Source organism: Numida meleagris, chromosome 12 (genome assembly GCF_002078875.1).
Source record: "Numida meleagris isolate 19003 breed g44 Domestic line chromosome 12, NumMel1.0, whole genome shotgun sequence".
Taxonomy (NCBI): domain Eukaryota; kingdom Metazoa; phylum Chordata; class Aves; order Galliformes; family Numididae; genus Numida; species Numida meleagris.
Window position 1 is genome coordinate 14,950,264 of NC_034420.1, and position 15,045 is coordinate 14,965,308.

The following is a 15,045-nucleotide window of genomic DNA, read 5'->3' on the forward strand; positions in this document are numbered from 1 at the left end:
GTTTGTGTTCGTAAATACCAAATTTAGATATAATTAAATCTGCTACAGTATTTAAATATATACATATATATGTATCTGTGTATTAGGCCCTCCATTTGTTGCTGGTGTTCCAGCTTAATGATGCTCTCTGTCCACGGATGCTGCACTCTGTTAGAATATTACCTTTAATTAAACTGAACTCTTTGGTGACTCACCACCTTGAAGCTGGTACATGGGTGCTTCCAGCATTGCTCCAAAGAAGGATCTGACTGCAGAATTCAAGTTGAACTGCAGTTTTAAATACGTTTTCCCACCTACTACTATTTCAGCCGCGTGCCTAAACTCAGAGAGATTGTTCTGGAAATGTGAATCAGCTCCCTTACTGACAAGGCTGGATTTTTATCTCACTTAAGATTAGTTTAAAACATGGATGAAACACCATTTAAATCTATAGAGTCAAGGTAGGATAGAACAGGCATGGAGGGAAAGTTGGCTGCAAGCAGAATCCAGCCACGTAGTTCGGATCCCATCCGGATCCGGAAAGTCTCCATTTCCAGCATATAAAGTGGCTCTGATCTGCCGGGTTTGGATTAGGTTTGTTTCTGTCAGTGCTAAATCAAAAAATTGTTGTCTGTATTGGCCTCATCCCCTCTGAGCATCCCCCTCTGTCCTGCCCTGTAGTCACGGTGGGGTTGTGAGGCTCCCTGTGCTGCAGGCTCTCTGCACACGCTGGCAATGCCTGATTATGGCTGGAGCTGTGAGGAGGAGGCCAAAAGAAAAAAAACCCACCCTCCATGCCCTTGTCCTCCTCCTCTGCCTCTCCCTGAGCTCCTCTTTTGTGGTCCTCAGCAGCAGTGCAAAGCGTTCTGTTCCCGAAAAGGAAGTGGGGTACCTCAACTTCCCTAAAGGACCATTAGAAAACTGTAATTTCAAAATGAGTTTCCTGTCCAAGGAAGAGGGCTTAGCACTTACAAGAACAGTTCTCCACTGTACGGGGCAGACATTTTAGTTTTATGAGGAACAAATAAAACATTCCTCTGTGCTTTACAGGCATAACACTTTCTTAGACTCTTTAGTTACCAAATGACCTGCCTGCATAGTTATGCCGATGGGTTGCAGAGAATAACACGGCCCAACTGTTCAGCAGTGCCTGACGCAGTAAAGAAGCGGAGGTGGGGGAAGCAGAGGCAAACCAACAAGCAGTCTGCTGCTTGCAGCAGCTCCTTCCCCTGCTTTTCAGCCAGTAGTAAACTCTGAGATGCAAACAAAACGATTCCTGCTCTAGGGAGGTGGAGGTGGTGGCATTGTGCAGTGACACAGAATCCTATTGAGGTCAGTGGGAACGCGTGGGGTGTGACCCAGAGCGCAGCTTGCCCTTTGGGATGTGATGCAGGTCCTCTGTCACGACGGGCAGCTGAGTGCCGCGCAGAATGCGGGCTGAACCACAAATGTCTGAGCTGTGGCTTATGAGAAGTATGTTTGAAAGGATTATGCCAGCTTAATTCTTTTCTTGGGAGGTGTGGAAAGCATAGGCAGGTTGACCTTACCCTGCTAATCCTGCTTGAAAAATAAATTGATTGTTGTCAGCATGAGATGTTATAAGAGTTACTTTCAGGGGCTTAGACTTTGTATTCTGTCTTGCCCTACAGTAAAGTAAATTGCACACTTTAAAGAGCACAAAAACAGTGAAAGTCTGCCAAAATCCTTGATGAAACTTCCCTGTAGAACATCCAGAAGCAGCTGTAAGTTTTCATAGTTGTCATACCTAGCTTATTATGGGACTTGTGATGAAAAATAATTGGAGAATCGTGTTAAGTTCTGTCTAATGAAAAGCCATAGTCTGTACTACACAGTATTGCTTAAGATTTACTGTGTGCTGCAGTAAAGGCATGTGGTCACGTGACCTTTGATTTTGGTCTTCATCTTAAGATTACAATCTTAATTTACTTCTATTTGCCTCTAAAGCAAGCTTATGGGAGGGCTTTCATGGTGTAGTCGCTTATTAAATGTGAAAGCATGCTCATACACAAGTTCTAATGTTAAATTTTAACATATTTTCACGTTCCAGATGTATAAAAGGCATTTTCATTATTTTTTTTTTCTTCCTCCAAATGTTTCCAGGTTTAGAGAAGGTAGTATAGCAAAAGCAGTGGCGATACACAGTCTGTGCAGGGGGAGATGAAAGTGCATGGATAATGAAGACAGCCATAGATTGTAACTGCAAAGTCAGACAAACATATGCTGTCTTTTTTTTATTGTTCCCCAGACTTTGTTTTCATTAATGGTGCTCTTTGCCTAAGGCTTGCTGAGTTGAAGGCAGATAAGGGAGCAGGTAATGGTCCAGCCCTGCGCTTTATAGATCCTTATAGGAGAGCAAGTTAATCGTTCCTAATTCCAATAAAAGTCATCATATGCACAGCTGTTCAGTGTGATGTGTCAGGGCTGGAAATTTCTTTTAAGAGGATGATCTACTAGGAGCGAACAGACATGATTTATCTGTTACCTTTTCTGGCCAACTTCTTAAAGAGATAAAAAAAAAAATCATGAATTAAGTGTAGCAACTGAGGAGTCTTTATTTTCAGTATTCTAACTTGGATGTGTGCTTACACGCTTCCATAATGTTACAAATAAGAAACTGAGAGTAGCAGGTTCTCTAGTAATTGAAAATGTGGAAGTGATGCAAACCAGAAGTCATATTTGTGACGGGTTGTAGAAAAAACTAGGTCCTCTGCCACCTTATGGAAGAGGGAATTGGGGAAATAAACACCCAGAAAACCTGAGAAGAGCACAGAAAAGTCAAGAACTTGAGAAGGACAACAAAGTAAATATAGCTTAGACCACAGGTCTTCAAGTGTGCATTCTGCATTCAGTGACCACACCTAGGAAAGCAAACAATAATTTTAGGTGTGGATATTTCATTGAGAGTATTCTGGAGCAGTCAGGAATAACATTAAATCGATCGGATATCTTTTTTTTTTTTTGCATGGATGGTAAATAACACAAAGTGATTTTTCTTAATGATCACTATGTAATTAAAAGGGACTTATTTTTTTTTTCCCAGCGGAAATTCTGGAACTGGCTGGAAATGCAGCAAGGGACAACAAGAAGGGTCGAGTCACTCCTAGACACATCCTGCTGGCTGTAGCAAATGATGAGGAATTAAATCAGGTAAGAAAAAACCCCACGGTGTGAGGGCCAGGATTTCCTTCAGGGCTTTTAAAATTGTCTTTCCATATAGCTGAACTGTAATTCAAGACCTCTGCTTATTGAGCAGCCCACCGGGAAACAGCCCATTCACTTGCTAGCACACTACCTTTTTAACTAACAAGAGCACTCAGCTTAATTATGTATTTCAGGATACATATAATGCATGAAAATATAAGGGAGATGCAGTGTGACATTTGCTTGCACTGTTACAACTCCTTCTGTTGAAGACTAGAACATTATCATAAACTCTCAGAGGGCTTTTTTTGTTCATTCGTGTTTTTTGTCTTCCCCCTTAGCCAGCTTAGGACACCATGGGACCTATCCTATTCCCATTGAAGTCTGTCTTGGCAACCACAGAGTTAAGAGCTCTGGAATTCTTGCGAGTCTGTGTCCTTTACAGATTTCAAGATGTCAATATAGCAAAAAAAAAAAAATAATAATTGGGCATTGTTATTACAGAGTTGTGGTGTCAGCCACAGGCACTGGCCAGAATTAATGTCCCTTTTTTTGTGAGGTGCTGTAAAATGACGTCTCATAGAATACTTGTTCCAACGCTGTGTACCATGGTAGAACAGAAAAAAAAATCATCCTCTTAATGTTTTTGTGTGGAAGTAGATAATACTTTCCATTCATCATGCTTTTGTAAGCTGAGAACCTCGTTGGGTTGTGGTTGGGGAGCAGTAAACATGAATCAGAAGGTGGGAATACCTGAGACACTTTGATGTCACTGTTTCTATCTTCCCTAATACTGAATTACTCCCAGTAAGATGTTAGAAAAATAACATAAAATGAAGGTTTAAAGTGGTTTTAAATACAGACCATGATTTATTTCACCTCTGCTTTTAAAGGCTTGAATGAACTGCACACTTTTGAGTATTGATCTGCTTTTCTTCAACTACATACAGATTTTTTTGAAGAAAGACTTCCAGGTATAGAGACTTGTATAAATGTTACCCTCCGTTTGAAGTTTCTTTTTCTAAGAAATAATTTCTGTTTAAAAAATGCCTGCTGAAGGAAATTCAGCAACGGAGACGTATGCTGTGTGGCACTCAGTGTGGTACATATTGCAGTCCTGCACCATGGACTTCGGGGTCCCATTCCTTGAAAAATAGAGCATCCCCAGTCACGGACATGAGGGCTTTGCAGGGCAGCCTGTTCCCTGGTAGCTGGGTAGCAGTCTTCATTGCATGGCTCTACAGCTTAATGAGGAAACAACTCTTGTGTGAGCTCAAGTGACATTCACAGTAAGAGCGTATGTGCAAGAAGAGTACATATTCCCTTTACAGTTACACCTCAGTATATGATTAACTTCAGATGTTTTATACACATCTTGTCGTCATCTTCAAGATAGATGTTGAGAAACATGCAAGTATCAGTTAAAACTCAAGGCAATGTATGAAGTTCGCAGTAAATGCCATTTTCTCTTGATTGATGTGTAAATGCTGGAATTTGTCATCTGCAACCTTTATTTTTCTTACTAGCTATTGAAAGGGGTCACCATTGCCAGTGGTGGAGTGTTGCCCAATATTCACCCAGAGCTGCTGGCAAAGAAGCGGGGCTCAAAAGGAAAACTGGAAGCCATCATCACTCCACCTCCAGCAAAGAAAGCAAAGTCTCCATCACAGAAAAAAACTGTATCAAAGAAAACAGGCGGCAAGAAAGGGGCAAGGAAATCCAAGGTAGAGTAATCCATTTATTTAAAACCAAACAAGCTGTCGGGAGCATCACGTAGGAAAGTTTAGCGTGTAGTTAAAAATAGTGATTTCAGTAGCAGCACAAGCAAATGCTGAGGGAAGAGTGCTGCCCAATCCCTGGGGTGGGTGGAGGAAGTGGCAGGGGCCCACAGGACAAGCAGGCAAGTCATGAGTACTCTACTCTTTGTCAGGTTGTTGGGTGGGCACTGCTGGAGGCACCAGGAGGCAGAAAAGGATCTATGGGGGTTTCCAGACATGGCTAACTAGTGAAGAAATGGGATCTCACACAGCAGCTGTGGAGATCACTTTGCTGTGACTGCACAAGTGTCTGCATTGAGTTAGAGTAAACTTCGTTGGACTTTGTTCAAGTATATTCTAAAGCTGTAAATGTTGAACAAAAACAGTACTCTAGGTCACTTGCCTTGTAATAATGTTGTCAGCCATTAACATGTCAGTCGTGTTTTCAGATGTTGTATTTTTCTGTGGTTTCTGGATTTATCTTTTTGTTCCAGGTTAATATAAGACTCCTCTTTCTCTAGTTGGCTTGCTGATATTCAGACAGGGTGGAATAGTCCTGCTGGAGTAGGATCCAATTCTCTTAGAGCAGCTAGCTCAGGCTCTTGCAGCATCAGAGAAACTGCATTACTTGTGGCTACGTGCAATTTCTTTGGCTGAGCTAAGGACCCACAAATGTCCACCCATTGCTGTGTTATAAATGAGATTCTTCCATGTTTAGACCTAGTGTTTTACCTCCGGGTAATCCATGAAACTAATTCAAAAAGAAGGTGGAGTTGAGGGGAAGAACAGGAGGTCCAAAATGTGAATTTCTTATGCTAGAAAGCTAAGAAAAACATACAGCTGCCTTTTTTCCATGTTTAGATTTAGTTTGCAGGAGTAGGGAATCTTTCTAATGTGTGCATGTGTAACCAAGGCAATTTTTTTCCTGCAAAGTAACCATTCTAAATCAATAGGTTATGAAAGCAGGAAGAAAAGTACACACGTTTTACCTGAAACTGACAGTGCATTTGAAAATGTTCCCTTCAGAGTCAAACAAAGCTTCTGTATTCATCCTGTACATCTCTCTTGTAGTTCTCTTGGTCACTATTCTTATCGTTTTGCTGTTTTTGAACTGCTGAATTTAATTTTCCCTTTTAGAACACCTAGTAGCTGACATTCCAAGTGCAACGCTTCTAATAGCCGTGCACTAATAATTTTCCTAAATCTGGATTTTTTTCTCTTTCCTGCTTGATTACAAAAGCAGGAAGTCTGTTGTGGGTTTCTGTTTTTCTTCCACACAATAAACTGTATTGTCTCCTTACTACATTGGTATTCAGTTAACAGTAAACTCTAGGGGAATTGAAATGGGACCCATGAAAATCTAATTTTCAAGACATTTGTGCAAAGAAAAGCATGGCAACAGCTTCTAGAAGCACAGATATACCCTTGTAGCAGTCATCTTAGCTGCCCAGCTGCAGGTTTAGTTGATATACTTTGGAAAGCAGTGATAGGAGAAAGGTGGCTTGCTTAGTGTCCCACGTACGCTTTCAGCTTCAGCGTATGCAGTGCTGAGCCAACAAAGATTTCAATGAAATCACAAGTAGTAAATCAGTTGACAGTATGAAATGATTTTTGGTACCAGTTGAGTTGATAGCTGCAGCAGTCAGTTCACTGTCCTCATGAAGCATCCTTTTCAAAGTGTTCTTAATTCTCTTTTTTTTTTATTTAGTAAGTCAGTTATTTCCTGAATGGCATTCCTTCGCAGAGGGACAAAATGTGCTCTCTGACAAGCCAGTTTTTACCTGAAAATGAATGTCTGCCTACACATCAATAGATACAGAATTTTTGCACACAAACCATTAGAAAGCTGTTAGAAGTTTATTTTTTTTCCTTCAACATTTAATACGTCTGTCCCCTAAAGGTGTACAATCATAGGCAGGAAAAGAATATACAGATATGCAGACATTGAGGTCATTTTTGCTACGATTCCTTCAGCTTTTATCAGCCACTGTAGACTTAAGGATAAAATCCAAATGCCAGTGTTTGTATTAGCATTTTGTTGCCTGGTAAGCATTTATGTACGTCCTATATCTTAGTGTTATTAAACACTGTTTTTCCTTTAGTCTTGAGTGAACTAATTAACTCTATTTCTGGAAGAAGAAGCAGGGAGAAGTGAGCAAATCAGCCAGTGCTGACAGCACAACAGAGGGAACTCCTGCGGATGGTTTCACAGTCCTGTCCACAAAAAGTCTGTTCCTTGGCCAGAAGGTATGCTCATGCATTTTTATAAATTAATACCTGTTTTTCAGTGCTGCTTAGGGAATAGCCCCTCCCACCACCCCCCTTCCCACAGAACATCTAGGTACAATTGACATTACTCCACTGCACATGTGGGGGGTGGATGATAATAGTTTTTGAACACAGAAATGCTCTGAAACAACTTCTAGAACGTTTTAAAAATACATACATGGGTCTTCATAACCCTACATAATGAAATATTCAAATAGAAAGAAAGCCTGTGTGCTTGTAATCTATCGTGCCTCACTCACAGACAGCAGAATTGGTGCAGCCAAGCTTTTGCCAAAGACAAAATTATTCTAAGAATAAAATGGCTTTTCTGAAGGGCATCCCACCTCATTGCTGATATGAAGGATATACAGTTTTTCTCAAAACCTATTTTGAACATTTATTTGTAGTAGTTGTCTCGCGTTTTGTTCTACTTTTTTATTTTTTTAACCAAAGTTAATGCTGTGTAATAACGAACGATGCTTTTATGGAAAGCTTTCAGTCAATGATCTTTTTTTTTCCCTGTGAATATGCTCTGGGACATGGGGTGGTTTGATACAAACACATCTGTTTAAAAAGGCAATTCATTTGAAGAGACAATTGAATAAGTTAATTGGGTCTTTTATTTGAAACCTGCCTTTTGGTTTGCAATACTAAATTTTATTAAGTAAAACTGCATCTTTCTTCTATCATTCAGTAATCAGATCATTGTGTTGTAAGTCATAAAAGATGAACCATTATTGTCCATTGTGGGGTGTATCCTCTGACCCGTTTTTATTTCATATTGAGGTTGTTCTCCATTTATCCTTCCACAATTTGTTCGCTAATTTTAACGTGCATGAAAGTAACATTATTTCTTGCAAGACTTCTTGTTTTCTACTGTTAATTTAATAGTTAGAGCCAGACTGTTCGTTCAGTATGGTTTTTTGGTTGGGTTTTTTGTTCTTTGAGTACCTCTGGGGGGGTGCTTTAGAACGTGATTTTAAAGACATGCAGGTGGCTGAACTAGAACCCCTAACTTGCGAACTAAGTTACAGTTTGAAGAAAGCTAAGTATGTGAGACTCTTAGATCTGACTCCTGAGCTCCTTGTAGTTACCATAAGGAAGTTGTAATAGGAAGTTATGTCGTGTTCCAACAAGACTGGCCCAGCAAATTGATGGGGCTTTGTGACTGGGCTCAGAGGAAGAGAGCTGAGAACTCCAGAACTGCTTAAAGCAGCGGTGAGCAAAGCCCGTGTCCGTTGTGGAGCTCTCCAGCCAGTACCTTGGATGGGAAATGGCCTTTGTGGCTTTTCTCCTTCTCTTGTGAGTGCAGCCTCCTGAAGAGATTGCTGGTGCTTTGTATCCATCCTCGCACCGGTTCTTCATCTGTTAGCGCTGCATTTTTAACTGCTGACACGTCTAACCAATAGAAGGATGTTCAGTGTCCTGTCACGTGTCAGTTAAAAATGAAATTCTTGTATGCTCTGATGTACCCCCAGAATAGCACATTTAGGCCAACCTGAATTCTTTCAAGCATTCATGATAAGAATGGAAGAGCCTAGAATACAAAAAACTTTGCCCTGTGGTGATCAAAGACATTTTATTTAGCGTACAAACCAAAAGACATCCCTATTGCACTGGCTTACTCCTACAAATATTTTAAAAGTATTCCATAGAAATTATTTTCCAACGATGCATTTGTCCATAGGATCAAAATATTTTTTGTTTTCTTGTGATTAAAAAAAAAGGCAAAGATAAAATACTCAGCCATGGAATCAGTGGGACTTCAGTGCTCCTTGCCTCCTACACTTGTGCTGGGCCAGAGCATGGCAGCAGATGCAGGTCTAGCAGACTGGGATCTCAGTGATGGTGGTGAGGGTTTACAATTATTTGTGACATGGAAATCTCAGATAATTGTTTATTTTGGAAATTCTGAAATTAAATGTTACAATTATCTTTAAGAACTGCAGTGACTTTGAATAGATTAAATGCTTCTATGTAGCCACTCCTAAACGCAATTGCTGTTTAAAAAGATAATACTGATTTTAAAAGGCCTTAAATTAGTGCCACATGATGTTCATAAACATGATGACAACGGAATTTTCTTCAGTACCTGTTGTAGATATCAGTGCTGTGGTTTGATTCCTTAGGCTCATGTGTGTTACTTATTTTGGGAGTGTGTGAGGACAAAAGGCGACTGCCTGGTTGCAGGACGACCTTTCTCCCATTCAACAAAGCCTCACTTCTAAACAGCATTTTGAGGGAGGGAGAAGCTTCTGGCCTCTCTGGAACTGGGAGGACAGAGCATGTAGGTGCTTCAGGTCGAGGCCTGGGGTATATGGCTCCTGGCTTCTGGATTTGGCCAATTAAGAGATATGGCGAATCAGCTCATCTCTCTCTGTTTTCTCCATTTATGGAGTGGAGATGCAACTACACCCCTTACATGGATGGCAGAAAAGCTTAATGTGTTAAAACATTTTGAGCTGTTCAATTTGAAAGTAAAAAATACTCTTGTTGGTCATAGCTATTTAATTAGTCTTGTATTTCTGTTCTGTATGTTCTTAATGGAAAAGTGAGCTACAGTGCAGACTGTCAGACCTCAAGCCTGAGCTTTAGAGTTTGGGCTTTCAGAAAAATAGCAGCTTGTTGGCCTGCAACATACATCTTCACTTTGCAGTATGAAACTCCTCCTAGGAAAACTTCCAATAATTTAAAAGTTGCACATGGATATGCAAGTTGTTCTGTTTTTGTAAGAGTGACCCTTTAGGAGTTCATTTATTCAGTCTAAAATAAATGCTTCAGAGTGAGTAGTGAAATTAAGCAATTACTCTATGTAGTTCTATGGGAAAACTTTGATTTGTACTGTACTGATTGACAATGAGCTAACAGTGCATTGAGCAGTACGTGCAGAATTTAACAAATAACACGTAGCTACCAACACAAGTCTTCAGGAATGGGCAGCTTTTTAAGCATTTTGTTGCTCCTGTTAAGTTGAAACTTTAATTAGCAGCTGGTTGCTATGTAAATCCCTTCTGTAAGTAGGTGCAGAGATAGTTTAAGGTCTGAAAGCAACACACTGTGCAGTCGGTAAACCTGGGGCAAAAATGTGTAGAACTCAAGTAAGGATCAAAAAGATTCACCTATAAAATGAACGAAATGTGCTTAGGAACATACTAAAATCTCCACGAAACAGTCTTTTGGTGTGTGCATGTATTTTGTTTTTGGATATTTTTTTATTATGATTTCAAAATTCATAGTTTATTTAATATTTTGGTTTGGTTTTATTTGACTTTCTTTTTTTTTTTTAAAACAGCAGTTGCTTGTAGTCAAACTCAAGACTCAAACTCCAGTATGAATAACTCACCAGGTGTGAAGTATTAAAGGACTCTAAGCTATTTGGAAAGCAAGCTTGCTTAGATTTTTATTACAAGCTCCCAGACAGACCCATACTTAAAACAGGGCTGAGTTACACTAGTTTTTAGCCAGAATCACCTATTTTGAGGGGACGTAGTTTACTCAAGGAACATATGCAAATTATATGAAATTGCAGACTTTTTAAGAGAGAAAGAAGGTCAATTCATGTAATCACATGAATGAAATGGAAATATTTTTTTTTAATAAAACTTAAATGGATGAATGCTGGCCTCCTTAACTGACCCATTCATTTGTATTGGTTTCATGAATTGATTCATGTTCCCTATTAATAAAATGAAATACACATGGAGAAGATGTAAAGAGTTAAGTTTATAGAATGCAGGTTACAAACCAAGAGACAAAATTCATTTTTTGATGAGATTAATTGCCATGTTTGAATGTATGTTATGTTTCATCTGTTGAATATGTGGGGTTTGGGTTAGAAGGGAAGCCTCACTTCATTTCAGTTGGCTTTGGGACTTGCATAAGTGAATGAGAACATTCTCTTTTGTAGTTGCTTTCCATATTGCCCAATTAGGGCAGTCATCTAAAAGGTGTATACATGTTGTAGATATAAGCATAATTTATGATGCAGTTATCCTCTTTCACATCTCATTAGAAGTGATAAGCCCATAACAGTGCCTATTCACAGTACCTGACCAGCCACTCACAACACCAGCAGAACTGTGTGTGTGAAGACCCAAGTGACAGCAATACAGAAGATGGTGACAGCAGCATGGCAAGAAAAAAGGAGTGCAGCCCTTAGTAGGGTGGAGCTCTCTCTAAAGACAAGTGCCTGCTTTCTTAAAGACATGCTCGGCTTCACTGGGTTTGGTAAGGAGAAGCTGTGTCTTTTATCCAGTTTCAGTGCTGAACAACCATGGCATGTCCCTGTGATGGATGCATAGGAAATGATTAGGGCGTCTTCCATCTGCCCTCTGAGAAGAGACAGATACCTTTTTATTTCAGCATTATAAAGAACATCAAATTGAACTTAGCATAAAGCCAAAACAGGGCCTTGTCAGTAGGTACATTTATTTCCTCCCAGTGTCAACGATGTTTGAGTCTTGGGTTTGATCTTTGTAATTGTTTCATTTTTTTTGGATAACAGCCCTCCTTTATGACTTGCCTTTTATTTTGCATATTTGTTTGCAGTGATGCTATCTCCATCTGTGTTGCAAAGCTCACTTTTCTGCAGCTTCTCTGTGATTTCCCAGCTGTCCTGTTATTTCCCACCTCATGCTTTTCTTTTCAGCTGAACCTTATTCACAGTGAAATCAGTAATTTAGCCGGCTTCGAGGTGGAGGCCATTATCAATCCTACCAATGCTGACATTGACCTTAAAGATGACCTAGGTAAATGGGGCATGGGTTGACACAACTAACGGTCACATGGAAATTATGGAACCCAGAATTTACTCTCTAGGGCTTCATTTGTTAAACAAGAGCCAAAATTCAAATCTTCCAGCTTCTCTTTTGTTGAAGAACTACATTCAAAAGACATTGCCACCAAATCTGAAAACTTGCAGCTATTGCTAGTGTTCAAGTTGAATTCAGTTTAAAAAAAAACAAACACTTAAATTCTTTTCCATAATGATCATATGTGACTGTTAGCTATTTTGGGGGGTTTTTATGTGGCTTCTTTGAGGACTAAAATACTTTTTTTTGTCAGGTTCTTTTCAAAATAAGCAGTTTCTCCATTCTGACTGCAATCTGATGTTATTTTTTTTCTGATGCTCAGAGTAGGCATAACGCTTTTTAAAGAGAAGGATTAAATAATCAACTATACCCAAATTTTCTGTATCTTGCTTTCATGTGTGATTCGGTCAAATTATTTGCTTCAATTATGCTTGAGTTACTCCCCGTCACAATCACATTCAGCTGAAAACAAAAACTGATAGTATACCAATGCAGAACATGCAGATACTATCATTGATGTTGTATTGCTTTTAAACCTGCCTGTTCCAGATTCATCAACTGTCTGTTCTTCAGCAAACATAAAAGCAAAATTAACTTCCACATGTTCTGTACTGCTTTCCACTGTTACTGGATTATACCTGCTGCTGTTGTTTTTTTAAAACTTCCTTAATGGAATGCAACCCATAATTCTGCTACTGCGTTTCCTGGGGGAACGTGCACATATAGTTTAACAAAAAGATTTAAGAGGGGTAATTTTAAAAATCAATCTTTCTCAGATAAGTGTATAATTTTACATCTGTCTCATCCTTTACAACATGTAATTAGAATATATGCTTTACCTTTAAAATATAAAACACAATCATTTACATGGTTTAAATCAAATTCAGTAAAATCCTGCAATACATTGCTTCCGCCCTATGAAGGAAACTGTCATTTTTAGAAACCAAGCAATGAATTGCTATGCAAATGAAGATAATTTCCTGTCAGCTTATTGATGCTGACAAAATGGAGAAACTAGTTATTTTGTTTGGCTTGACGATGATGAATTTCTTTTTTTAAACAGATTCCATATTTTAGTGTCATGCTCTGTGGGGAACTAGTTGTTCTAGGATTCTGCAAAGTGAAATGGGGTGTTAGCTGATCTTAAAACTTTGGAAATGATCTCGTGTGATTGCTCTGACTTGTCATTTTTAACATTTATTTGATCATGTCGTACTCAATATTCCTCCTCCTGTTCCCTACACCCCTCTCTCTACACACACCTGCACACACAACTCAGCATACTCCTTTGGCGCAAGGTTTGGAGATGTGAAGGTAGGAAAATAATGGACGTTGGTACATGTGTAAATGTAGAGCCTGTGCTGGGTCTCTGTCCAACGTGGTTGATATACATCTGTTTACCTGTTGTAGTTGCAAGTTGTACAGGCTGACATTGCCACGATCGACAGTGATGCTGTCGTTCACCCGACAAACTCTGACTTCTACACCGGTGGTGAAGTAGGTAATGGAAAGTTCAGTGCTGCGGAGTTTGTATGTGTGTGCATGGTCAATCAGCAGCCACAAGCTTGTTGTAGCTATGCAGATTTGCATTTATTTCTCACTTCCAGCAGTCCTGACTGATAATAAAAAGAAATGAATTGTTGCAAACTCGGTAGGCGTTTCTGATTTCTATCACCAAATCAGACTTTCAGAAGGAACGATAGAATGCACTGCCAAAATTTCAAGTGCAAGAACAGCATATGTGCAATGCAGGCATGTAACCAAGGAAAATGAACTACAACATTGTATGACATGGAATACAGTTTGTGCCTTGATCTTTAGATTTCTGGCCAGTTCCAGTACATTCTCCCCATGCCAAGTTTCAGATGTTCACATCTGACATGCTGGATCTAGCCCACCTGATTTTCTGATGGATTTAAGATAAGACTTTTAAGACAGATTTCTTTTTTCATGTGTTAACTCATGGACCAATTACCTTGTAGCCCTGCCCCGTGGTTGGTTGTGTCATTGGCACATGGATAGATGCACAAGACATTTTTCATACAGTTAGTCATCTAAGCTACACTGAGTTAAGGTATTATATACAACATTATAGACGTCTTAAATTGTTACCTCTGGTTCTCCCCGAGTAACTCCTATCTTGGTTATACCTATCTTTAATATTTTGAAGGATGTTACAAACAGGTAGCAATGCTTTAGCTGATCTGCCTCAATAACTTGAGAAGGCAAGATCGGAATTGGGCTGAATATGGAAGTTGCTGATTGGGGTGATGACACCATACTTAAAAAAAATCAACTGCATGATCCTAGCCTCTTACATCTCATCTTGGCCTCATTGTCACTGCACGAAGGGTCTCCCTTCACAGAGGGTGCCTGTCCTGCTGCAGGGTGGCAAGTCTTGCAACGCCTGTTGTTTCCAAGGAGCTCTGTTCTGAGTAAGGCACAGAAGAGCATAGCCCTTTATGGCCTGTTAGAGCGGGAACAGCTGTGACTTGGCTGGCTAAACATTATGCAGAGACATGAAAAGTGTCATAATTCCCTTTATCTGAAGGATACGCTTCTAAAGTCTGTCAGGCTCATTTAGACAATGTCCTTGTCTCCTGCCCTTTAACAGAGAAATGCTAAAGAAGCTACTCTACAAAGAAAATTCTCTCTCAGAGCTGCACTGCTCATACCTTAGTGTAGGTTCCTGTTGCCTCTGACTGCTGTAAGAAAGAATAGAAGTGCACAAATGCCTAGCTTCCAGTGATTAACTTTTACCCATCTAAATTTATTTTTTATTTTTATTTTTTTTTTCCCTAACAATGTAAGTGTACTGGGGGTTTACCCAGAGAATTTTAGAGCCTAAATTTCTGCTAACGCTGTTTTCAACACTGATACCAATGCCTGCTTCAAAAGCATGAGATAATGACCTTATTCTCATGGGAGTGACACATATTTATGCCTGTGAGCAAATAAGCTACTAACCTTGACGCTGTGAAACAAGGCTTCCATCAAGAAACTTGCTAATGTAGTGGAAAATGATTAAACGCAGTGTGTCCTTTCCAATTGACAACATAGTTCTGAAA

The 15,045-nt window shown here is 39.6% G+C and overlaps 1 protein-coding gene across 4 annotated transcripts in view; it reads left to right on the plus strand.

Moving 5' to 3' along the window:
* Positions 1-15,045, plus strand: part of LOC110405165 (core histone macro-H2A.1) — a 45,347-nt gene that overhangs the window by 18,697 nt on the left and 11,605 nt on the right. Inside the window, exons 3-6 of one of the 4 annotated variants that reach the window (XM_021410207.1) lie at positions 3,041-3,147; positions 4,668-4,865; positions 7,035-7,145; positions 13,388-13,478. In XM_021410207.1, the coding sequence (XP_021265882.1) occupies positions 3,041-3,147; positions 4,668-4,865; positions 7,035-7,145; positions 13,388-13,478 (507 nt within the window). Of the gene's footprint in view, positions 1-3,040; positions 3,148-4,667; positions 4,866-7,034; positions 7,146-11,814; positions 11,915-13,387; positions 13,479-15,045 lie in introns of all 4 variants that reach the window. The other 3 variants (XM_021410206.1, XM_021410209.1, XM_021410205.1) reach the window with 3 other exon arrangements.